Source organism: Tripterygium wilfordii, chromosome 17 (assembly GCF_013401445.1).
Source record: "Tripterygium wilfordii isolate XIE 37 chromosome 17, ASM1340144v1, whole genome shotgun sequence".
Taxonomy (NCBI): Eukaryota; Viridiplantae; Streptophyta; class Magnoliopsida; order Celastrales; family Celastraceae; genus Tripterygium; species Tripterygium wilfordii.
This window is the reverse complement of record NC_052248.1, coordinates 10,865,840-10,889,066: the sequence shown is the minus strand read 5'-3', so window position 1 is coordinate 10,889,066 and position 23,227 is coordinate 10,865,840. Positions and strand designations below refer to the sequence as shown.

Here is a 23,227-nt window from a genome sequence, read left to right as displayed (position 1 = left end):
TCCACCGTATCCCCCCCCCCCCAAACAACACCCCCACATCCACCGCTTACAATGCCAACAGCCCCACCTATAATAAACACATAGAATACCAACCACCAAACAAACACCACACACAAACTAACAATACCCACTCAAAAGCCGAGGTGTCATGAGTATCGTTAGTCGCAAATGCTCAAGGAAAGCCCAGGTCTGAAGGAGCCAGTGATGCTAAGGGTAAGAAGGAACCTACAAAAAGGGCTATGCCACCCTCTATTCAAAGGGGAGCTAGAAGATTCGTATCTATTAAACGTTAATCCTTTGATTTGGCTATTGAAGGTCGTAGAACGGACTCTCTGCGTATCACTGAGAGGTCCAAAGGTCGGAGTATCTCGGTGTTTTTCAGCAGTTCTGGGTTGCAATGGCTCTGCTAGAACTGAATGGGATAGTTTCCCTATACTGCTATCGTTGTAGGTAGCAGATGGTATATTGGTTTAAAAAAAGTCCTTTTGAGGTAGGGGCTAACATTTATGGAGTATTTTAATGGTGAACCATGGGCTTGTGGTAAAATTACTTTAATGCAATCTATGCTTTTCAAGTGTGCCTCTGAGATACAGTGTAAGACAATTTACGTTTGCCTTTTCTAAAGGTCGTTACCATTGCCAGAGGCTTGTGCATCGGGGGTGACCTGACTTTAAACTTGGAGTAGTCAAATTATGTTGAAGGATGGTTTTCCTAATTCGTCTTTCATTGTTGTGTATAAAATCATAGAGTAGCAATCATATGGAATGTGTAGTAGAATGGCTACTTAGGCACCTTAGCATGATAGAGTTTGGAGGATTGGGAGATGACACCATATTCAAGATTGGGAATATTTTAGTCAGAGGTTGTTCTATCGAAGGGGTGATAACAAAAATGGTAATGTATGAGTTAGAGCCTCACTCTATTCTATCAAAGGGGTGATAGCAATGAGTCACTCTATTCGGGTGATAGCAATGAGTTAGCGGGTGATAGCAATGAGTTAGGGCCTCACTCTATTCTATTAAAGGGATGATGTGAAAAATGGTCAAGTATGAGTTCGAGCCTCATTGTAAAGATGGAATTTATTGTTAAATCTTTTTATCATAAATATTGATATAGGTTACTTAGGTGAATATTTGGAAACTTTCTATTCCTTCTGCAACGTTTTTTAATCTTGGGTGACTGTCATAGTGCCTATGTTGGTGGCAAAACTTCTGATGGACAGAGACTTGTACTAAGTTGGTTTTTTATGTACTAGTTAGGTGGGGAAACAATAGATCATTAATTAGTGCAATGTTCATTTTCTTCAGAGTTTTGTTCTGGGCTGTCATAGTGCCTATGTTGGTGGCAAAACTTCTGATGGACAGAGACTTGTACTAAGTTTTTTTTTATGTGCTAGTTAGGTGGGGAAACAATAGATCATTAATTAGTGCAATGTTCATTTTCTTCAGAGTTTTGTTCTAGACATGTTAAGTTATATAGTTTAATGGGCGTTGCCATGAATAATTGCAGAGTGGGGCAGGAGAAGGGACATAACAAACTTCAAGGTGGGTTTTATCACGAATCGTTTGTTGGAGATAATGATATGGGAAATTGATGTAGATGTCAGTGTATGCTGCTCTTAGATTTTGCACTTCTTTTTTTTTTTCAATCTTTGCATCTTGTTAGATTTGTTGTTCTTCTTTGTTTCATTTCACATTCCTTGTATACTTTTTTTTACTTTAGTTGCAAGTTTTTTGCTTGCTAATGATGTAATTACATGTTCTTCTTCCACACCTCCTCCCTCCAGTCCAACTGTAAAAATGTTGGTGGTCCAACCTCTTCCATAAAAGGTTTTCCATAAAAGATTTTTTATTCAGAAGGTAAAAGATCTCCATTTAGTATTTATATACTTAGAGAAGGCATATGATATGGTGCCTAGGGAAGTAATGTCGTGGATTTTAGAGAAGCAAGGAGTCCCTATAGTTATGTTACTATGATCAAAGATATGTATGAAGGAGCTATGGCTAGTGTGAGGACTGATGGAGGAGTTAGAACTTTCCCATCACAATATGTTTGCACCTTCGGCTCTAAGTCCGTTCCTATTTGTTATAGTGATGGATGAATCTCTCACTACATAATCCAAGGTGAGGTAGCTCGGTGCATGTTGTTTGCGGATGATATAGTTATGGTGGATCAAACAATATTGAGAGTTAACTCAAAACTCAAGATGTGGAGACAAGCCTTAGAGTCTAAAGGATTTAAATTATGTAGGACTAAAACATAATATATGAAATGTAAGTTTAGTAAGAGTAGACAACGAAATGAACAAACAATTGAATTAGATGGGAGAGAAGTAACAAAAAGTAAGGTTTTTAAATATCTTGGCTTGATTTCTCAAGATGATGCAGACATTAGTGCATATGTAGTTAATAAGATTAAAAACGGGTGGATAAAGTGGAGGAGTGCATATGGGGTTTTATGCGACTGAAGGATTCCTTTAAGGTTGAAAGGAAAATTCTATAGGTAAGCTATATGACCCGCAATGATATATAGATCTTAGTGTTGGACTATTAAGAGAGAACATATCCAAAAAATGTGTAACAAAAATTCGAATGCTTTGTTGGATGTGTGGCCACATGAGGGAAGATAAGGATAAGAAATGAGATTATTAGATCTAAGGTAGGAGTAGCACCAAGTGCAGATAAGTTGCGAGGAAATCGTTTAAAATGGTATGAGCATGTACAACGTAGATGAGGAGAATTGTGAGAATTTGTATAAGAGAGTAGGAATCGAAGAAGAAGACCTAAAAGACATGGTTGAAGTAGTAAGAAAGGATATGGATCCCATAAGAGTTGATGAAAGTATAATCCTAGATAGAAATGAATGGCGAAAACGAATACACGTATTGATTCCCGTTGATTTTCTCATAGACTCATGTAATGTACCGCAAACTTTTGGATGAAGGCTCGGATGATGGTGATGATGCTGAAAAGACATTTTATTACTACTATGCACTACTGTGACCCTTTTTTTTAATCTTGAATCTAGTGCATGCTTCATATGCTGCAGTATTTTTTTGACTGCCAATAAAATAGCCAAAATGGAAGTGAGTAAGCCAATGGTGGCAAGTGGGCTATTGAATGAAATATTGTCACCTTATTGCCTACTTGGTCAAGGCTTATGCTGTTATGGCGCTTGAAAGTGTAATAAGCAATTTGGGAATTAATCTTCTTTTTGAATAGAGAAAAAGAGATGCTATATTAATCACCTGTGTACATTCTTCCACAAGAAATAAGGTCATTATAACTACTATTATATTTTCCTCTTTCATGCATTTTTTACTGAACCAATGGCAAAGATTAGACTACACAAGGTTAGCTACTGGACCTGTTTAGATTTGATATACTTTGTAGAGGATTTATCTGCTTTAAGGAATGGAATGAAACTACGTGAATACCTGAATGGTGATGAGGAAAATTCTATTGTCTGGCATCCAAACTTAATTCTTTCGAATGTATTGAATTAATTTTCTTTTAAGTAGTGTTTTACAGGAACACTTGATTGGCCTAATAGATTTAATGGTATTGATTCCTGATAGGTATTATCGGATGTTCGAGGCTACACAAGATGGCTTGGGTAAAAATGCTCCTGTCCACAGCATACATGGTTCTTTACTTGCAGTTGGAGAGCTGTTGAGGTTTGTAAAATGATTAATTTTCTTACACAGGCTTGCAGTTTTCAGCATCTGCACTAGTTTGTTTCTGTGGCTCGTGTAGATTGGTTTACTAAAAGAGCTCTTACTTGCCTTTTTTTTGTTCTGCATTATAATCATTGCTTTTATAGCTACTCATTTTCATCCTGTTTGGACTTTGGCGATATCTATAGATTTCACATATTGTTTAAATGTCATTCCAATCACTTTTTGGATCACTATATGGTCTGTGCACTTCATATATTTTGATGGGTGGCAGCAATATCTAATCTGTTCCTATATATTTTATCTGGATATCGGATGCTTGGCAATTTCTGTCATAGATGCATCTGTCTTGTAAAAGAAATAATTATCAGTGAGCTGCCTGTTGTGGCCATATATTAGCATATTGAGTTCCGTTTTGTTTTAATGCTTTTAGGCCTTCGCTAATCGAATTGTACTGAATTATCTTGAGTTCCCTTAGCAGCTACAAATCTAACAGTAAGACCTAGAGTCTATTCCTTTGGAAATTATGTGAATGATTTGGAAAGAGAAACAATAGAATTTTCACTGGCAGTGAAGCTTGCTTCGATTTTTTCCTTGATAGTTGTTTTACTTGGTTATAGTTTGGCACCCTGTCTCGTGTCACAATTTTTTTTATGAGTCCTTTTGCTTAGCCTTTGTGTAGATTGTTTTTGCACATGGTTGGTGGCTTGGTGCTTTAATAAAAAATATTCCGTTCAACAAAGAGAAAGAATTATCTTAGTTTCTTTTGGGAGTTCTAAATGGGAATTGTAAATGAAGTTGAGAATATCATCATGGCTAAAACTGCGGCTTTGATTTCTTGAATTTTTTTTGGCATCTGAATCTGGCATGACACTCTTGGAACTCGATATTGATACTAGAAGATTCTTTGTATCAGTTGCGGCGAAGTCCTAAGGATTTGTTTTTTGTGCACAGTAATGAAAGAGTTACGAGTTACGACATACTTGCAAACCGAATATCTGATGAAGAGTGATATTGTGTTTTAGTCCTTCCTTTGGTATGTGCCAATAAAGAAGCCAAATTGAAAGTTAATACATGGCAAGGCAGCCATGCATGGGAGCTTGCATGTACTTTAGAGATAGTTAATAAAGAAAAATAAGTCTCCTCCAGTGAGACATTGATTTATACATCTACTGGCTCATAAGGTGATGTTAAATGCTTTCTGTTGTTGTGTGGAAACAAGATATTGCATTTTAGCCCTCATGTGCTTGACATCTTTTGACTGATAATAGTGCAATGTAGTATTAACCAGAATACTCTGAGCAGGAATACAGGTGAATTTATGATGTCACGTTACAGAGAAGTTGCTGAAATTGTTCTGAGATACCTAGAGCACCGGGATCGACTTGTTCGTCTGAGCATAACTTCTTTGCTACCTCGCATTGCTCATTTTCTGCGCGATCGTTTTGTTACAAACTATCTAACGGTATGTGATGTGATCATCTAGTAAAGCTATACACTCAGAGATGATGTCGAGGTCATTTTATGGGAAAACAATCTTGCTAAGTTAATATTTATGTTTTAAATTAATTTGGAAGCTGCAATGTCTTGCAGATATGCATGAATCACATTCTTGCTGTTCTTCGGTTACCAGCTGAACGTGGAAGTGGGTTCATTGCACTTGGGGAAATGGCTGGTGCTTTAGATGGCGAGCTTGTACACTATTTGCCAACAATAATGTCTCACTTACGTGATGCTGTAAGTGACTGTTGCTACTTCCTAGCATGGCTCTTTTTTCGACATGATAGTCATTTTCTTCTTATCACATTGCACTATGTAGCTTGTAGACTCTTGATTTCTGCCATATGAGTTTCATAAGAACTAAACTGTGATTGTTATTTCTCTCCCAATCTCTATTTCTCTTGCCTCCACTCTTCTTTTGGGATATCTAGATTGCTCCACGGAGAGGTAGACCCTCACTTGAGGCTCTGGCTTGTGTTGGGAACATAGCAAAAGCAATGGGCCCTGCTATGGAGCCTTATGTTCGAGGTCTGTTGGATGTTATGTTCTCTGCTGGTCTTTCCCCAACACTTGTTGATGCCCTTGAGCAAATAACTGTCAGGTACTGGGTCATTGTTGACTATTCTGAAGATTCTTGGTGATTGGTTTTTGAGCTATTTATATTTACCTGACATTGGCTAGTTTTTCAGTATCCCATCATTGCTGCCAACCATTCAAGATCGGCTGCTCGACTGCATTTCGCTTGTTCTCTCAAAGTCCCACTATTCACAGGCCAGGACAGCTGTTGGCATGGTTCGAGGCAATACAGTGAATCCAGCACAACAAGTTTCTGACTTCAGTGGTCCAGCCTTAGTACAACTTGCTCTACAAACTCTTGCTCGTTTTAATTTCAAGGTTTAATTCAAGACATTATCTGTTTTGGAACATACAATCTCCTAAAATTTTGCTCTGAAGCTACTTCTTGGCCAGGGTCATGAACTCCTTGAGTTCGCTAGAGAATCAGTTGTTGTTTATTTGGATGATGAGGATGGAGGCACACGGAAAGATGCTGCATTGTGTTGCTGCAAATTAGTTTCCAATTCTTTTTCTGGCATAGTGTGTACGCAGTTTGGTTCCAGTAGGTCCAACCGAACGGGGGGAAAGCGACGACGCCTTGTTGAAGAGGTTTGATTTTCTATATTATTTAGCATCATAAGTTGAATAGTTTTCTTGTGCTTGCTGAATTTGATGTTGCTTTTGGGGAGGGGGCTCGGTTTGAGTTCTTATTTTGTTATTTGTGGCAACTTGTTACATGAAGTTTTCTCCTGGTTATCTTTGACTAGTTTTAAATTGAAGTTTATTTGCGTTAGAGTCATTGTCCATTTGTCCTATACAAAGACACCTCAAGTCTTGCATCATCTGATTCATCTTCTAAGTTACTAAGAATTAGTAAGTCTAGTTTTCTGTGTATAGATGTGACAATAAGTCAACTTTTCATCTGTTTGTTCTGGTGCAAGTCGCTCTAGTGGTGGGAGCTGTTCTTTCTAGTAGTTACTATTTATGCTGCAATGGTAGTGTCAATCACATTCACAGTTCCTTTCTTTTTTTGGCTCTTTTCTGGTGATTATTATTCTTCTCCTTTTGGTGCCCAATGTTAATTTTCTCAAAGGTTCCAATTTTTTATAAAAGAAGCCCATCTTATCTACAATTTATGTGCTTTTACTGAACTGGAGAACACTTTAGTAAATACTCTTAACATGTGTTATTTCTTGTTTGACAATTGAACTTGGGCTTCCTTCAGCTTGTGGGGAAGCTTCTCACAGCAGCTGTTGCAGATGCTGATGTTACTGTTCGTCACTCTATCTTTTCCTCGATGCATAGAGATAGAGGTTTCGATGAGTTTTTGGCCCAGGCTGATTGTCTCAGTGCAGTTTTTGCTGCTTTAAATGACGAGGTATGATTTCAGCTACCACTCAATGTTGATTGTCTTTAGAAATGTTGAACTGAGCTTAAGATTTTTGATGTTTATTTGATTAATATGACTATTATAGAAGACCCTTCAACTCTATTTTGCCAATAAATTTTGAGTTGTCATTCAGGAAAAAAGAACATTTTGAATGCAAAAGTCCACAACATTTTGAACTTCTCTTACCCTTTGTTGTGTATTTCTTGAGAATTAACGTATGAACTATTTCTTTTTGTGTTTTTTTTCCCGGCAGGAGCTCATCTTTGAGGAAATTGCTTTATTTGCTTGCTTCTGTCAATATCTCCGTAGCTCTATCTTTTGCATAAAATTCTGGCATCGACAGTATTACTCATTTGCTATTTGCTCTTAATTTCATTTCAATGACCTTTGTGTTTGATAGGCTTCTGGTTTATTGTGATTTATTTATAGTAAGACAGCTATTTCTGGTTGTCGTCCGATTGTGTACTTTTGTGCTGGCTGGGTCTTTGTTTGCTTTAGGGAAAAAAAATTTAGCATCGTAGTTTAGTGTTCAGTGTGTATTGAATCTATTGGTTGAAAGTTCTCTTTAGATTGATGCCCAAAGTATTGAAAGGAAGAGATCTTCTAAATTCAGTATGCATGACTGATTTGTGCTTTCTACTTTAGTTTCGTCTCAACTTCGTGTTTCCTTTACATTTTTTCTTGAAAATGGTGAAATTCTTGACTGCTAAAGCTGTGGAAGTCTTGCCAATATAAGATTACAAATGCATCATAAATTTCATAAGTGAAGAGCTATGAAAAGGAGATGGGCCAATCTCAATGAAAGGCTTATATTTGAGGCATTTGTTCACCATAAACTAAAACCTTAACACTTTTACACAAGCAGTTATAATGGCCCGAGAGCCGGATTGGGTACACACTAATGAGCCAACTAGTTGTTTATAGTGGTTTTTGAATGTTGCAAGAATGAATTGAAATAAAAAGGTGCGAAGGGGGTACAATTGCTGAGTTGCTTTGACATTAAGTAGAATAACCTCATTTACTACTAACTCCTTTAGACCAAAAGCAAAGAGTTTGTAATTACTTGTATGTCTAAGCAAGTTTCCACCCCCATTAAAAACATTGTAGTTCCTTTGTTTCCAAATTGGCCGGAATCCATCATGTGGTGTTGTTCCTTTTACTTGCAATAAAATTTCCAGTCCTTTAGCTCATTCTCAATGGTTCCAGGGTGAGACCCAACTTATGTTCATAATTCTTAAAAAAACATTCTAAATTTTTTCTTGGCCAAAGACAATGGGCAGAATATGGTTCACGGACTCCCATCTATCTTGCACAAGGCACATATATTTGTTAAAACATGCCCCCTTCTCTAAAGTCTATATAGTGAGAATTTTTCCCATTGTACGTAGATTATCTTCTGCTAATCTTTCAAAGTTGAATTATGCAGTTTTGTACCAGACACAGTTCTGATGCTTTGACGCAAAGTTTGCTTCATAGTGTTGGTATTTAGTCCGTGTTGAACTCAATGGAACTTTCTGTTTAGATTGCAGCCAAAAAGAAGAATGGAAAAAATAAGATTTCTGCTCTTTATTGCCTATGACACCAAACGCATTACTTTTGGGTGGTTGTGATAGTTTAGATTGGTTATGTTGTCTATTTATCTCAAATACTCTATGTTGGCACTTCATCTTTGATGTAAGCAATTTCCTTCATTGAAAGTAACGTATTTATTGCCGTTTAGAAAATGACCCTTTCTATGGTTTTTGTGTGCACACGAGTGTGCCTGTCTTTTATATGTTTGTTTTATTTTCTCCTCCATCTTAATGTATAGGAAACAATACTTGATAGTTGATACTATGATTGCTGGAGGAACAAAACGTAAACCCGAGGATGCTGTAGAATCTTTTCGATTGCTCGTGTTTTTGTGTGCATACGATTGTGCTTGTAACAACTCGCTCCTTCAAGTCCAGTAACACTTTGTCGGCTTTGGGCTCAGCCACATCGGGACTCACAGACTCTCATGGCTTTGTCTTCCCAGGAGGTCACCCATCCCAATCTTGCTTTCGCAAAAGCACGCTTAATTGTGGAGTTCCAATGGGATCTGGTGCAACCACTCCTAGGAAAACTGATTGTTATTGATTTGAGAGTTTGACCTATTATATTTTGCACTTCCCTTTATCCCCGAGCGATGTGGGATTTATGAGATAGTCCTGACACTTGGCAGCACGATGGACACTTCGGACCTGCTTGCCCAAGCTTCCAGCACACCCTATCTCACCCCCGTAAGGAGGCTAATGTCCTCATGAGTCCACACACCTGACGTCGGCTCCGATACCAACTGTAACAGCCCTCCCCCTTAAGTCTAGTAACACGTTTCCTGCTTTGGTCCCGCTTGCCCAAGCTTCCAGCGCACCCTATTTCACCCTACATCTTTTATTCATTTAATAACAAGTCATTATTATTATTATCATTATTTTTTCTTTAATTAGGACATGGTACAGTGCCTATCTTTGATTTTATATATTTGTTTTATTTTCTCCTCCATCTCAATGTATGAGAAAATTGTTTCCCTTGCATTCTCACAGTTAAAATGTATTGTGATAATTGAAATGCAAAAATCATGTTCAAAGGATCTTAGTGTAGGACTTCTGGTTTGTGGACTTGCCTTTAGATTAATGTTTCTGTTGACAATATGTGTTTTTGTTTCTCTGTTCAGTTATTCATTGCATAGAACCGTTCTATGGACTGAACCTTTGTTTAACGTAGATTGTGTTCTTCAATATACTTTATTCTTGTTCAAGTCTTTGATTTCCTTGTTATATTTTCGGTTTGCATTTGCTGTTGTAAAAGGATTTTGAGGTTCGAGAATATGCCATCTCCTTGGCTGGAAGATTATCTGAAAAGAATCCAGCATATGTTCTTCCAGCACTTCGTAGACATCTCATACAGCTGTTGACATATTTAGAACAAAGGTGACGTGTTTATTGCTGTATGCAAACTTATTATTGCCATTATTTGGGGGGGGGGGGGATCTGGGTTAGTTACAGAAATTTTTTTTATGTTCTCTATTACCCCGCAAAAGTGTCCCAGTTTAATTTCTATTGCAATGTCAGCAGTGCAGATAACAAATGCAAGGAGGAAAGTGCAAAGTTATTGGGTTGTTTGATTCGTAACTGTGAACGGCTAATTCTTCCATACATTGCTCCAGTGCATAAGGTTTCCTAATTTATATATTCGTTTTGACATTTATTCAGTTATTTTAAAATTGTTATATTTCTTCACTTGCGGAAAATCCTATCTTTCAGGCTCTTGTGGCAAGACTTCTTGAGGGCACTGGGGTCAATGCCATTCATGGCATAATTAGTGGAGTACTAGTGACTGTTGGTGATCTCGCCAGAGTGGTGGGTAAATTTCCGTGTTCACAGAAATTTTAGTTTGAGTTGGGATTAATCATTATATGGACACTGGATTACTTTTTCTTGAGGCTCCTTTGAGGGATATTAAAACCGTAGTCTTTGAAACTATCTTATTTGTTGCTCTGCGAAAGGAAGTATGGAATAGTATATGCATGGTTGCAATTGCTAATGGTCAAGTTATATTCAGTATATTAGCAATATGAGTAAAACCTTTTGGTTTGTGGTTTGTGTAGGGTGGTTTTGCAATGAGACAGTACATTTCTGAGCTTATGCCTTTAATTGTTGATGCTTTACGGGATGGAGCAGCAGTTGCAAAACGTGAAGTGGCTGTTTCAACTCTTGGTCAAGTGGTACAGAGCACTGGGTATGACATGGCCATTATGTTACATAAAAAAAGATCGTGATTTCTTTGAAACAAGTTATATATATATATATACATATATATGTATATGTATATGTATATTATTGGTGTTATTGTTGAGATTTAAGAGGGAGCCTTTGTGTGTGTGCTATAGTTGCTTCATTGCAAACTGGCATCATAGGCTCAATTGATGGAAACATACTTTTCACAACATTTGGGGAACGATGTTTATACCTTTCTTTCTGGATCCTGCTAGCTGAGGGTGCTTTTCCTTTATATCGCAGTTGAGAAATGATAAATACAGATGTTTCCACATCCTCGTTTCAGTCGTTTGTCAGTTTATCTTGTGGATGGCTGTTGTGGATAATATTCCTGATGAACACTTGGTTGAATTTCCTTTGATACCAAATAGTGTTGTTGCTCAATTTGGCTATTCAGAACAACTATCAACTTAGTTATTGCTTTTTCTTTAGTTTTTGTATCACATTAGTAGTTACACACACACACACACGCACATATATATATATATATATATATATATATATATTTATATTTGAAGTACAATTTGGGGCACTAAGGGGGTGCCCAGATAAAAACATAAAACATGGATTTAGAGTTATACTCAGGCCATGGGTATGGATATTTTTGAATAGATTCAGATGTGTGCAGTGGTTTGGAGGACAAATATTATATGGACAAGTATTATCACTGGAGCTTTGTGCATCGGATGTTGTTTTTCATTTATAATATTGTACGTGTGAATGGTTTATATTGTTGATAGGTACGTCATAACTCCTTACAATGAGCACCCTTCATTACTTGGCTTGCTTTTGAAATTGTTGAATGGTGAGTTGGTGTGGTCTACCAGACGTGAAGTACTAAAGGTAGCTTCGTATGAGCTAGAACAGTCAAGTTTATTCTTTAGAACTTTTTATATGTGTAATAACTTTTCGATTCTTCAGGTTCTTGGTATTATGGGGGCTCTAGATCCTCATGCTCATAAAAGGAATCAGCAAAGTTTACCTGGGTCACATGGGGATGTTGGCCGTGCAGCCAGCGATTCAGGTCAACACATTCCATCCACGGATGAACTCCCTATGGAACTGTGGCCGTCTTTTGCTACATCTGAGGATTATTTCTCAACGGTAGTACTTAAAACTCATATATCATTCTCTTCATACTTTGTTGTTTTAATGTCTCTGTTGAATTCAGGTTGCTATCAACTCTCTCATGAGAATACTTACAGATCCTTCACTGGCTAGTTATCACCAAAAGGTGGTTGGATCTCTTATGTTCATTTTTAAGGTATGTTCAAGTTGAGGGAATGCTGTTTTTGTTTCTTTGATTCATGTTGCTGTTTGTGTTCCTCTCTTTATGATTTGTTTTTGATACTATTGTGATTATTTGGTTTGCTTGCGAGAATAGTCAATGGGTCTTGGTTGCGTTCCATACTTACCAAAGGTATATCTATTAAAGTTCCCCACTTCATATTTCAGTGGTTCCCCTCTTGAAATTTCCTTTTATTGCTTCTGATTGACCTCAATCGTCTGTAGGTTTTGCCCGAACTTTTTCACACAGTTCGGACCTGTGATGATCATCTAAAGGATTTTATAACGTGGAAACTTGGGACCCTGGTTTCTATTGTGCGTCAGGTATATATTTTTACCATACAGAATCATTTTAATTGTAGAATGGTATTCTGAAAATGGTTTATGGAGCTTTGATGTGCATATGCAGCACATTCGTAAATATTTGCCTGAGTTGCTGTCGTTAATTTCCGAATTATGGTCATCCTTCAGTTTTCCAGCTGCCAATCGCCCTTCTCGTGGCTTCCCAGTAAGAATTTGTTCTTGTTAATCTAATATTTTTTATAAAATTAGTATCCTGCATGCAACATCCTGTTTGTAGTTCTCTCCCTCTCTCTCTCTCTCTCCCTCTCTCTCCATACCTTCTTATCTGAATTATTGTCCTCTCTCTGTCCTCCCACCTTCCTTTTTTTACTCCTCAGGTTTTGCATCTAGTGGAGCAGCTTTGCTTGGCTTTGAATGATGAATTCAGAACCTATCTGCCTGATATTCTTCCATGTTGTATACAAGTTCTAAGTGATGCAGAGAGGCGTAATGACTACACCTATGTTTTGGATATTCTCCATACTCTTGAAGTGTTTGGTGGTTAGTACTATTTCACTTTTTATTCTTTTGATAAATCGTATATTTTTTGCAGCCAAACGTGGTATAATTTATACATAAAATGTAGACAATGGCAGCACCAAAAAGAAAAATGTGCACGCAAAACAACTAGAGAAATATAGAATCTACCTGCCACATGGGAAGTATGAGAAACTGAGAATTCATAGACAAATAAAGTCAGATTAGCGATGCAGCTTTTTGTTTTTGATATTATCATAAATAAAAGCTGTTTGCTGCCTCTTTCATTATCCATTTGCTAAAATTAATTTAATTTTGTTTACTGCTGAGCTCTAAATCCTCTTAGGGCTCTATAAAGCCGAGCATTTGTATGGCTTGGCTCAGCTTGCTTGCTGGCTTTTTTACTATCCATTTTCTAAAAATTATTAAATTTTGTCGACTGTTAAAGTCTAAAATTCTTGTTAGGTATGTATAAAGACGAGCTTTTGTATGGCTTGACTCAGCTTGATGAATAGCATTTAAGTTCAAGCTCAAGTTTGCTTTAGACTTGAGCCAATAGTTGGATTCTCAATGATGGTCCTTTTCCACCCAGAAAACCAGAGTTTGAGGCCCCGTCACCTTCCCCCTCTCCCACTTTGTAAAGGCCTTACCGAGAGAAAATGCTGAAGTTTCCTTTTAGTTTTATCTGTGAATGTGACTTAGATTGAATCAATACCATTTGCAGATCGATTTCAGTTTGATTGAGCTCACTGATATGTTATAGCTGGCTATTTTGAACTTGAATTTTCGATGTAGTAACATAATTCTACACATATTAAGTACACACAGCTATATTTGTGATATTAAATATACTAATATTTAACATTTATGTATGCTATTGAGCACGGTCATGAACTTAAGAGGAGTCTTAGAGGAATTACAATCAATAATAAAACATTCACCCTTCCCATCAGCTTAAACTTTTGTGATAAAACAACAGTTCACAAAATCTAAAATTGAATTGAGCACAATTGAGCTCGAGTTTGAATTGCTTCATGGAGGCTGCAATTATTTGTTGTCTTAATCCTCAACTTCTGCGGTTTTAAAATTATTCAACCATCTTTCTTCTATTGATAATGAAATTTCAAGGTTAGTCTTCATTAAACTCTGAATATTGGCATCTATAATATCTATTTGGAGTCTTAAATATAGTTGTCGGAGTTTCTCTCTAAGTCTCTGGAGTTTCTTAGTTAGGGCATAAATAGAGAGTGGAGTTTGACACTTGACAGAAAACAAGAAAGTTTCTTTTTGTGGTATCTAGAAACAATCAGATGTGTAATAAATAGGACCCCTATTTAGAAAGCAATACTGATTTTACCAAACACCTTCCCCTTTTTAACTCAAAAAAGTAACCACTAAACAATAACAGAAACGTACAAGCTCTAAATTTCTCACTATATCTTGTGGCTTTCCAAAATATAACTACTTTTCTTTTCTTTCTTTTTTCGTATTAATTTTTTCGTCTAATCTTATTTTGTGGATTTTCTAGTGCCAATTATATTAATTACCTTCTCAGCTAACATTAATTTAACATCTTAACTACTAGAATCCTATCACCTTGCTGTTTTACCTCTTCGTATTCCCATATTTTCTGGTGTACAAAAGCTTATATGGTTTCAATCTCTCTAGCTTTTTCACCTATTGAAGTGTCTTGCGAGCATATTATGTTAGTAGTACTGTAGTAGTGCATCCAACCATAGTATCAACTAGTTTCATTAATCTGTCAGTAAGTGCCTATCTGAATCCTATGATCATGGACTAATTTCTTTACCCCCACCCACCTACCTATGTGAGAGAACCCTTGCGACGTTATTCTTCACTATATCTGGCCATCTATGGGGTGTATCACTTGCGGGGAATGCCCTAGCACTTGGTCACTGTCACTATACCTGGGGTCTGTTGCAGCTCATTGCTTGTGGGAATGCTCTAACTATCCTTGCTCATTTATCACTACACCCAGGGTCTAATGCAACGGGTTGCAAGTATGGGACCCTCAAAGGATTCTTTATTTGGATTCATGAACATAGAGTTTGGCAAGTCCTATGTCGGTGGTCTAACCTACCATAACATTCTTCCTATATCAGGGCATAGAACTGGCTGGAACGTGAAGTGGACTTTAGCTTGTATTTGATACTTGGAGCATTTAAACACTTTTTGTGAAGGTTGTTTTTTTTATTTTTGGTGGCGTGTCATTCTTTTGGATGGAAAGAAACAATGAGATTCGTTAGGAGTGGATGTTTGCTAATAGAGGATGTTGATAAGATTTTATTTTTTTTTGAATGGTTAAAAGTTTATTAAGGCACCAAGGGGGGTGTCACTCAGAGAACTACAAGGAGACTGGGAAAAAAGCCTCAAGCAGATTGGTATGGAGAGGAACACCAAAACTTGATACAAAATTTGGCTAGTAGCTATCTTTGCATGCCTAAAGACACTCCGTGGTTGTTTTAAAGAGCTAAGGATACATTTATTCAATTGGGTTAGATTATCTCTAGAAACCCTGTTGAAATTAGAAATAGGTGCGATCAAATATTTATATTAGAGTCAAATTGTTATTATTTTGTATCCCAAAGTGTGATGGTATGAAGAGAATGTGGGCCTGCGTTGGACTAATCGTTTTGGCCTTTGCTTCATAATTTTCAAGTTTTTAGATTTGTAGTCTTCGAGTTTGGGAGGAGCAACACTAGTTCAAGTGGTCCAGCTACATGTTTCCCTGCCCCAAGGGCAGATGTTCATATCCTCATCTCCGTTGGACAATACAAAAATTGCTCTCAAGTTCGGAGCTAGGAAGGTGTCAGGGTTAGATGTGTTATCCTTTTTCTTTTTCTCTTTTTTTTTTTTTTTCCCTTGTTCTTTTGCTTCATAATTAAGAAGGGACTAAGTAAGGGGCCCACTACCGTGTGTGTTTTTTGTATGGAGAAAGAAATTCATTTAGCGCCAAGAAGGTCCACGAAAGGAATTACAGGGAAGATTGGGAGATGTCCTCCAAAAACTTATAGCAAATGCCAGACCACCATAGTTTCGTAGTACTAAAGTGAAATTTATTGTTTAAGTTTAGATGATGATTGTATCAAGACAATTTTACAACGCAGGGACCCTGGATGAACATATGCACCTACTTCTTCCTGCACTTATTCGATTGTTTAAGGTGGATGCTTCAGTGGATATAAGACGTGCTGCTATTAGAACTCTGACAAGATTGATCCCACGAGTGCAGGTTGGTGGGTGTGCTTTTCTCAGTTTATTAGCTTGAAGGCTTAATGTCAGATCTTACTTTGTGTTTCCCTGTCTGTTTTTTAATCTTCCTGTAATAATTTATTTAACTAGTTTCTCCCCACCTCTCCCCTCATTTTTTCAGGTTACTGGTCACATTTCTTCTCTTGTTCACCATTTGAAGATTGTCTTGGATGGGTAAATCTCGCTTTCCCTTCTATTACTGTCGTAATATTGTAGAAAACCTGTCTCTTTAGGACTCTGTTATAAATAGTGGTGTGTTTGTCTGTGCATCTAAAAGAATATGGATGCACCCCTTTTGATGTTCTTTTTCTTTCCCAGTAAAGGTATGTAAATGCTTTATTCTTGGTATGAATTTACAATGAGGTTTTAAAGGTATCCTTCTTCCCAGATTTTGAATTAGTAGATCTTTCATTTTAATAATACACTTTTGCTGTCAATGGGTCATTCTGAATATACTAATCTCTATGATGATTCTGCCTCTCTCTATTCTAGAAGATACTTAGCCATGAGGTCATACTGTCAGTAAAGTGTGGGAGTTTATATTCCATTGACGGTTTCTGCTTGTTTTTTCCATTTATCTGTATCCTGGGATAACATTGCAAGTTTAGAATATGAGACTTATTGTCCTCTGTGTTTATACATCGACTGGGTGCTGCACGTTTAGGATGCTTCAACTATGTCAATTTTTTGTCTACAGGAAAAATGATGAGCTGAGGAAAGACGCTGTTGATGCGCTTTGCTGTCTTGCTCATGCCCTTGGAGAGGACTTCACAATTTTCATCCCATCCATACACAAGCTTTTGCTGAAACATCGATTACGGGTCTTGCTTTTTATCTAATTACTTTTCATTGTTATTGCCTGAATTTCTATGGGGAATTTATAATGATTTAGGAAATTCTGATCTCAGCATAAAGAATTCGAGGAAATTGAAGGACGTCTGTGCAGACGCGAACCACTAATCTTGGGAAGCACGGCTGCTCAAAGGTTAAGTCGGCGTCATCCTGTGGAGGTTATTAGTGACCCTCTGAATGATATGGACAATGATCCATACGAAGATGGGACTGATGTGCAAAGACAACTTAGAGGGCATCAGGTAGGATCTATCTCTTTATTTATGCCTTATGTTTAATAGTGCTGTCATTTTTCATTTGCTTTGGAGATTGTCATGTGTATATACAATCTATGGTCTGTTATAGTGAGGCAATATATTTTTATACCTAGTAAGAAGCTGCAGGCCAGGTTCATACGTGATATCCAAATGCATTGATAAGCAACGACTAATCAGATGGAAAAAACTATATGCTTAGAGTATACCCGCATGATCAGTCACCCAAAAAAGAAAAAAGAAAGAAAGAATCTCTTTATAATAGATATAAATGTGTTTCCCTGCAAACCCATTCCAACTTGTTTCCTTTTATTATGAAATTTCAACTGTAATGAACTCGAAACATTTTGTCAATGGTATTCATTATGGTTTCCAGAACCTACATTATATGCTTTTGACAGTGTATTCTGCAAGTTGTATTTTCTCTTTTTTACAAGCTATAAAACTGAGATCAGTTTTTTTTTCCCCAAATAGTAAATAATGATCATAGTCTGTGGATTCACTTCAGTTGGACTTCAACTGTAGAAAAGGAATTTTCTAATGTTCCCTCAGACACCTATTTCTTCCTTTTCCCTTTTAAAATCCATCCATTATGCTCTGACCCTTATCTTTTTTCCAAAGGTTTTCTCTAGAAACTTCCATTTTCCTTTAGAACCTTCATCGGCACCTTGTTGAAATGTAAAACAGACTTGATCCCTTTAAATATCTCTTTCTAATAGAGACCTTGCATGGAGAAAAAAGCATAGAATAAACCGGTGGATTAGCTAGGGTATTTTAATTAGCCTTAATCTTCCTCTCTTTGAAAGAGCTCTCTCTTTCAAACTCAAGTTCTTTTCTTTTCTTCTACCACCTGAAAAATCATCCTCCACTTGATTCCTTCTGGGAATCAACTAGTTTATAATTAAATTCTGCATTCTGCAAGTTCCTGAAAAAAAGAAGAAATGTGATGGTTGATCTCCTTAAACCTTATGATGACCTAAGGATGCATTAATGATGATAGAGAAAGAAGTGGAAGATATTGCATTTTTTTTAATCAAGACAATCACAAGAGCCCAAATGCATTGACCCTTTCTGGAACCAGAACCCGGAGGGGGCTGATGGTGCAAGGAAAAGGGATCAAAATGCCCCACCAATCATGTTAGGGCTTTCTTGACCTCCCCCTCTGCTCTTCTTTCCATTCTTCCTTCCACCCCCGTTCCGAAGTGTTCCATTTTCTCCATTAGATAAGAGAACTAGTTTCCAATTGACTTGTTGGAGGCCTTTCCCATGGTCTGATGGGATTTGCTGGGTTGTAGTTCTCACGTGCCCTTTTATAGTGAGGTTTCTGAACTGCTACTGTATTTATGGGCTTACAGCCCATTGCCAGCTGGCCTTTGCTGGAGTGCATGTGTATTAGTCCTGGTTCTTGTGATGGTAGAGTATGTATAAAGGATATAGTAAGAGATTTCTTTTTCCTTCCTCTTGTAGGTTGGGTGTGCATTTGATAAGGATTTTATGTAAGTGGGGTCGCTTGTGAAAAAGTAAAGGTTTACCCTTTAGATTGATACTTCAGACAGTTTCTATGCTTTGCTTTTATGTTCCACGAAAGTAAGAAAAGATGACAATGATATTGTGGCATCTGGAGTCATGGACTCAGTCTAGATTTGAAGGATGGGATGATGGATACTTAATTGAACTTTTAAGCTGGAGATATATAAATAATTTGAACTTTTAAGTAGGGAGGATTTGGCTTTGCATTTTGTATAGAAATTGAAATGACTTCATTTAATGTTCATTTTCATGGTAAGGATTGTCTATAATTGCGTGCAGGGTTCAAGTCTCGGCTTTACCATCTTTAATTAAATTAATATGTTTTGATTAAAAAATGTTGATGTTCAACGTTGTTTTAAGGATGGCCCAAACTGTGACAATTTGCACATGTCATGGATAAATCTCTCTCTCTCTCTCTCTCCCAGTCAACTTTTATCTTCATTAGATGGTATACCCCATACTTTTTTGTTGGTGACATAAATCCAAATTACAACGGGAGATAAACAGATGATCAAAAATGTTCCCAGAAAAGGAAGTGCCCCAGAACCTAAGGCAATTAAACCAGGTGACTAAGAAAGTGTCTATGGAGGATTCTTTGTTTTTGAGCACTCTGTTATTCCTCTCCAGCCATAGCATCCACATCACAGAAATTGGAATTAATTGGATAAAACTTCCTTGCCTTTTGTCCCTGCTTACACCCTTCCAAGCCAATAATTCCTTGTCCACTGAAGAATTAGTGACCCAAGAAATGCCCAGCAGCCTCAGAACATATGCCCAAATTTTAGAGGACCACTCGCAGTGCAAGAGAAGATGGCTGATAGATTCCAAACCTGCTTTACAGAGGCAACATCGGTTCACCAACGAAATGCCTCTTCTTTGTAAGTTATCCATTGTTAGGATTCTACCCCAAACTGCCTCCCAGCAGAAAAAAACATACTTAGGGGGAGCCTTAGATTTCCATAGCCATTGCCAAGGGAATTGAGAGTTCCCATTGTGCAATTTATCTTTCAGAAGTTCCTTATAGGAAGAACTCACAGAAAAATGGTTGTTTTTTGCTACCTTCCAACAAATCTTGCTCTGCTCTTCATCACTTGCACGCATTGGTTGCTAAATTTTATGTTTTTGTTGCAGGTCAATGATGGTCGACTGCGTACTGCTGGAGAGGCTTCTCAACGCAGTACGAAGGAGGATTGGGCAGAATGGATGCGGCATTTTAGCATTGAACTTCTGAGGGAATCACCATCTCCTGCATTGCGAACTTGTGCAAGACTTGCACAGTTACAGGTACGACTAAAGTTTTCAATTCTGCATTCTTTGGATTTTTGGGTACTGATTTTCGGATTCGCAGCCTTTTGTTGGCCGGGAATTGTTTGCTGCAGGCTTTGTTAGCTGTTGGGCACAACTGAATGAGGCCAGTCAGAGACAGCTGGTACGGAGTTTAGAGATGGCATTTTCATCTCCAAATATTCCTCCAGAAATTCTGGCTACACTTCTTAACTTGGTATGTATTTTCAACATGCATCATCTAGAGTTCTTAGTTTTACATCATGTCTCCTGAAAAGTAGTTGTTTGTTTTTTTTATTTTATTTTTTGAAAGTATTATAAGTACGTCCACAAATATCTTCCAGTTACATGGAATATAGGTTTCATGCTTTTACAGTTTTTTTCTTCTCGCAGAATACCTTAATAGCCAATCTATCAAAACCATGCTCTAATCAGATTATTTGTTAACCAATGTTTTTATTGTATATTTGTAATTATTAAATAAAAGAAACAGTTCTCTAAATTATGTAACTCACTGCAGAACCTCGATGTGCCAATGGAAAAGAACAGACCAGCTGTGTTCAATAACATGTGCATTCTTTATGTTGGACCTTGAACTGTTTAATGCAATAATTTCAAAAGGACTTGAGCTTTGCTAACCTAAACAGTCATCAGTTAGTATTCCTTTCAATAGGAATGCTATGGATTGAGAGATGAACATCTTTATTAATTTTTCAGAAACCATTTACATGTAACGGTCAGGATGAGGGAGGAGGACAATCCGATTTGGTTTGGGGGGGGATTGGATGGGATTTCCTTGGAAGGAGATTTGCAAGACAAGGTGCTTCCAAAATGGCCTTTTGTCTTTGGATAATGGCCAGATAGAATCTTGATAGATGATCATGTTCAAGAAAGAGGGATTGCTATTGCCAGCTGATATTTTCTTAGCAATGAGAAACAGTCACACATCATATTCTCCATAGCATCTTGAGAAATGTTTCTGTGCCTTGGAACTTAATGGGTATGAAATTGTCAGTAGGATGCATCAAAGAGCTAAATGTGCTTTTTGTGTAATGGAGTAAACAGTGGGAGGAAATTTGTTCAATCCATTGTGCTATTCATAGCTTTGGAAAGGGTGGAATAAGTGAACTGTCTTACTTTTCCATTTTACAGGATAAGTGGTTCTTTTTTATTTGCGAAAAGTTCTCTTTTATTTGTGTTTGGTGCTGTGGATCTCATAACATTGACGGAAACACTATCCTTGATGTAGTTGGTCTTATTTCTTATAAATAACCGTATTGGACTATTGGGGTGCACCCCTTGGCGCCATCTAATGCAATTCCTTTTACTTCTAAAAAAAAAGGGAAATTCTGAAGGATATAGTAAGTCCGTTTGTGATTAAGAATTCTTGTGCTTTACAGTGTTTTTCGTTGCATTAGATGAAACATAAATCCCGCTAAATAGTTTTGGTTGGATGTCTAATCTTAAGAAAGCTAACTTTGCCCCTTTTTTAGATCTTCCATCTTCTAATCTTAAAAGAAGAGCAGCAACATATGCATGTGTCCGAGCCTTTTCCTACATTATCATCATTATAATTTATCCAGCCTCCTCTCACCAACGCTGATCCATCGTACTTTTTGAAATGGAGTTGTTTCTGACTAGTGATGACAATTTTCTTGTGTTGATAAGACGTGTAGATTTTCTTAAAAACAAAAGAAGTTTGGAGTTTCTTTCAAGATTGGTCAATGGCATTTGAGGAAAGCCTTATGCCTTATGCGAGAAGCATCTGTTATGGTTGAAAAGTTTGACACTTCAAAGTCTTTCTACATCATCAAATATTTTGAGTTGGTTTGGGCCGTTTGGCTAATGGTCCTGGCTTCTTAACAGATTGTGGCTGTTGTTTGATTTGCCTGATTTGCTTGCTAGTTGCTAGTGCTTTTCTTCTGAATTAAAATGGTAATTATTGGGAGTTACTATTGTCAAAAAGGAGGGAAGAGGGGGGAACAGAACAAGCAGTCTTTTGTACAATTGTTATAGTGGAACACTGCTTATTTGCTTCTGAAAATTTTGACATTGTTCTTTTCACCATATTTATTCATCATGAAATTTTATGAACAACCACATTAACGCGGGCTCTCGCAGGCAGAGTTCATGGAACATGATGAGAAAACTCTTCCTATCGACATCCGTCTCCTTGGTGCTCTTGCTGAAAAGGTACATATGACTTTCTATTATATTAGTGTTTTTCTGATGTCTTTCATGCATGCTGTTAGTATTAAATAACACTTGTTTTTTCAGTGTCGTGCATTTGCAAAGGCACTTCATTACAAAGAAATGGAATTTGAAGGTGCATGTTCGAGGAGGATGGACGCTCATCCTGTTGCTGTAGTTGAAGCTCTTATTCATATAAATAATCAGTTACAACAGCATGAGGTCTAGTTCTGAAGATAAATTTAATGTTTATCTTGGTAGTATCTTCATGAGATGTCATTATATTCATGTTTTATTGTTGATCATGTTTTTGGATCTTAGGCTGCAGTTGGAATATTGACCCATGCACAGCAGCACCTTGATGTTCAATTGAAGGAATCATGGTATCATTAACTACTTACGAATTACACCATTTACATTTCCTGTATTCACATAACAATGATAGGGTTTGTATTTTGAAGCTGGAACAGTATTTTTATTACTTAATCCCCTTGTTTAGGTATGAAAAATTGCAGAGGTGGGATGATGCCCTCAAAGCATACACTAACAAAACCTCGCAAACATCAAGTCCTCATCTTGTTTTGGAAGCTAGATTAGGTATCTTAACTATGGCTTGTTGGCTTTTTTTTTTCTTTCCATTTTTCATTTATTAATGATTTACTAATTTCACTTTCGGCAGTCAGTTTCTTGATTCCCTAATCATGTGGGTACACTTTTTTATTTCAGAAATAACTGTTATGATTCCAACACCTCATAATTGCACTCTTGTTGAATTGTTAGATTTGATACTTTCGCTCGAGTTAATGAACCAAACGTGGGC

The 23,227-nt window shown here is 37.2% G+C and overlaps 1 protein-coding gene across 2 annotated transcripts in view; it reads left to right on the top strand.

The window, feature by feature from the left end:
• The window catches only part of LOC119982056 (serine/threonine-protein kinase TOR), a 45,847-nt gene that overhangs the window by 4,938 nt on the left and 17,682 nt on the right, over positions 1 to 23,227 (top strand). Inside the window, exons 2-30 of one of the 2 annotated variants that reach the window (XM_038825232.1) lie at positions 1,510 to 1,544; positions 3,578 to 3,676; positions 4,982 to 5,141; positions 5,270 to 5,413; positions 5,608 to 5,777; positions 5,866 to 6,070; positions 6,146 to 6,340; positions 6,957 to 7,109; positions 9,951 to 10,072; positions 10,217 to 10,316; positions 10,406 to 10,501; positions 10,750 to 10,880; positions 11,659 to 11,761; positions 11,840 to 12,022; positions 12,090 to 12,182; positions 12,303 to 12,338; positions 12,431 to 12,529; positions 12,615 to 12,713; positions 12,886 to 13,048; positions 16,153 to 16,277; positions 16,419 to 16,471; positions 16,995 to 17,118; positions 17,206 to 17,391; positions 20,065 to 20,217; positions 20,282 to 20,434; positions 22,339 to 22,410; positions 22,495 to 22,629; positions 22,729 to 22,790; positions 22,907 to 23,004. In XM_038825232.1, coding sequence (XP_038681160.1) covers positions 3,588 to 3,676; positions 4,982 to 5,141; positions 5,270 to 5,413; positions 5,608 to 5,777; positions 5,866 to 6,070; positions 6,146 to 6,340; positions 6,957 to 7,109; positions 9,951 to 10,072; positions 10,217 to 10,316; positions 10,406 to 10,501; positions 10,750 to 10,880; positions 11,659 to 11,761; positions 11,840 to 12,022; positions 12,090 to 12,182; positions 12,303 to 12,338; positions 12,431 to 12,529; positions 12,615 to 12,713; positions 12,886 to 13,048; positions 16,153 to 16,277; positions 16,419 to 16,471; positions 16,995 to 17,118; positions 17,206 to 17,391; positions 20,065 to 20,217; positions 20,282 to 20,434; positions 22,339 to 22,410; positions 22,495 to 22,629; positions 22,729 to 22,790; positions 22,907 to 23,004 — 3,502 coding nt within the window. In that variant the 5' untranslated portion in view covers positions 1,510 to 1,544; positions 3,578 to 3,587. The remainder of the gene's footprint in view (positions 1 to 1,509; positions 1,545 to 3,577; positions 3,677 to 4,981; positions 5,142 to 5,269; positions 5,414 to 5,607; positions 5,778 to 5,865; positions 6,071 to 6,145; positions 6,341 to 6,956; positions 7,110 to 9,950; positions 10,073 to 10,216; positions 10,317 to 10,405; positions 10,502 to 10,749; positions 10,881 to 11,658; positions 11,762 to 11,839; positions 12,023 to 12,089; positions 12,183 to 12,302; positions 12,339 to 12,430; positions 12,530 to 12,614; positions 12,714 to 12,885; positions 13,049 to 16,152; positions 16,278 to 16,418; positions 16,472 to 16,994; positions 17,119 to 17,205; positions 17,392 to 20,064; positions 20,218 to 20,281; positions 20,435 to 22,338; positions 22,411 to 22,494; positions 22,630 to 22,728; positions 22,791 to 22,906; positions 23,005 to 23,227) is intronic. The other variant, XM_038825231.1, reaches the window with a different exon arrangement.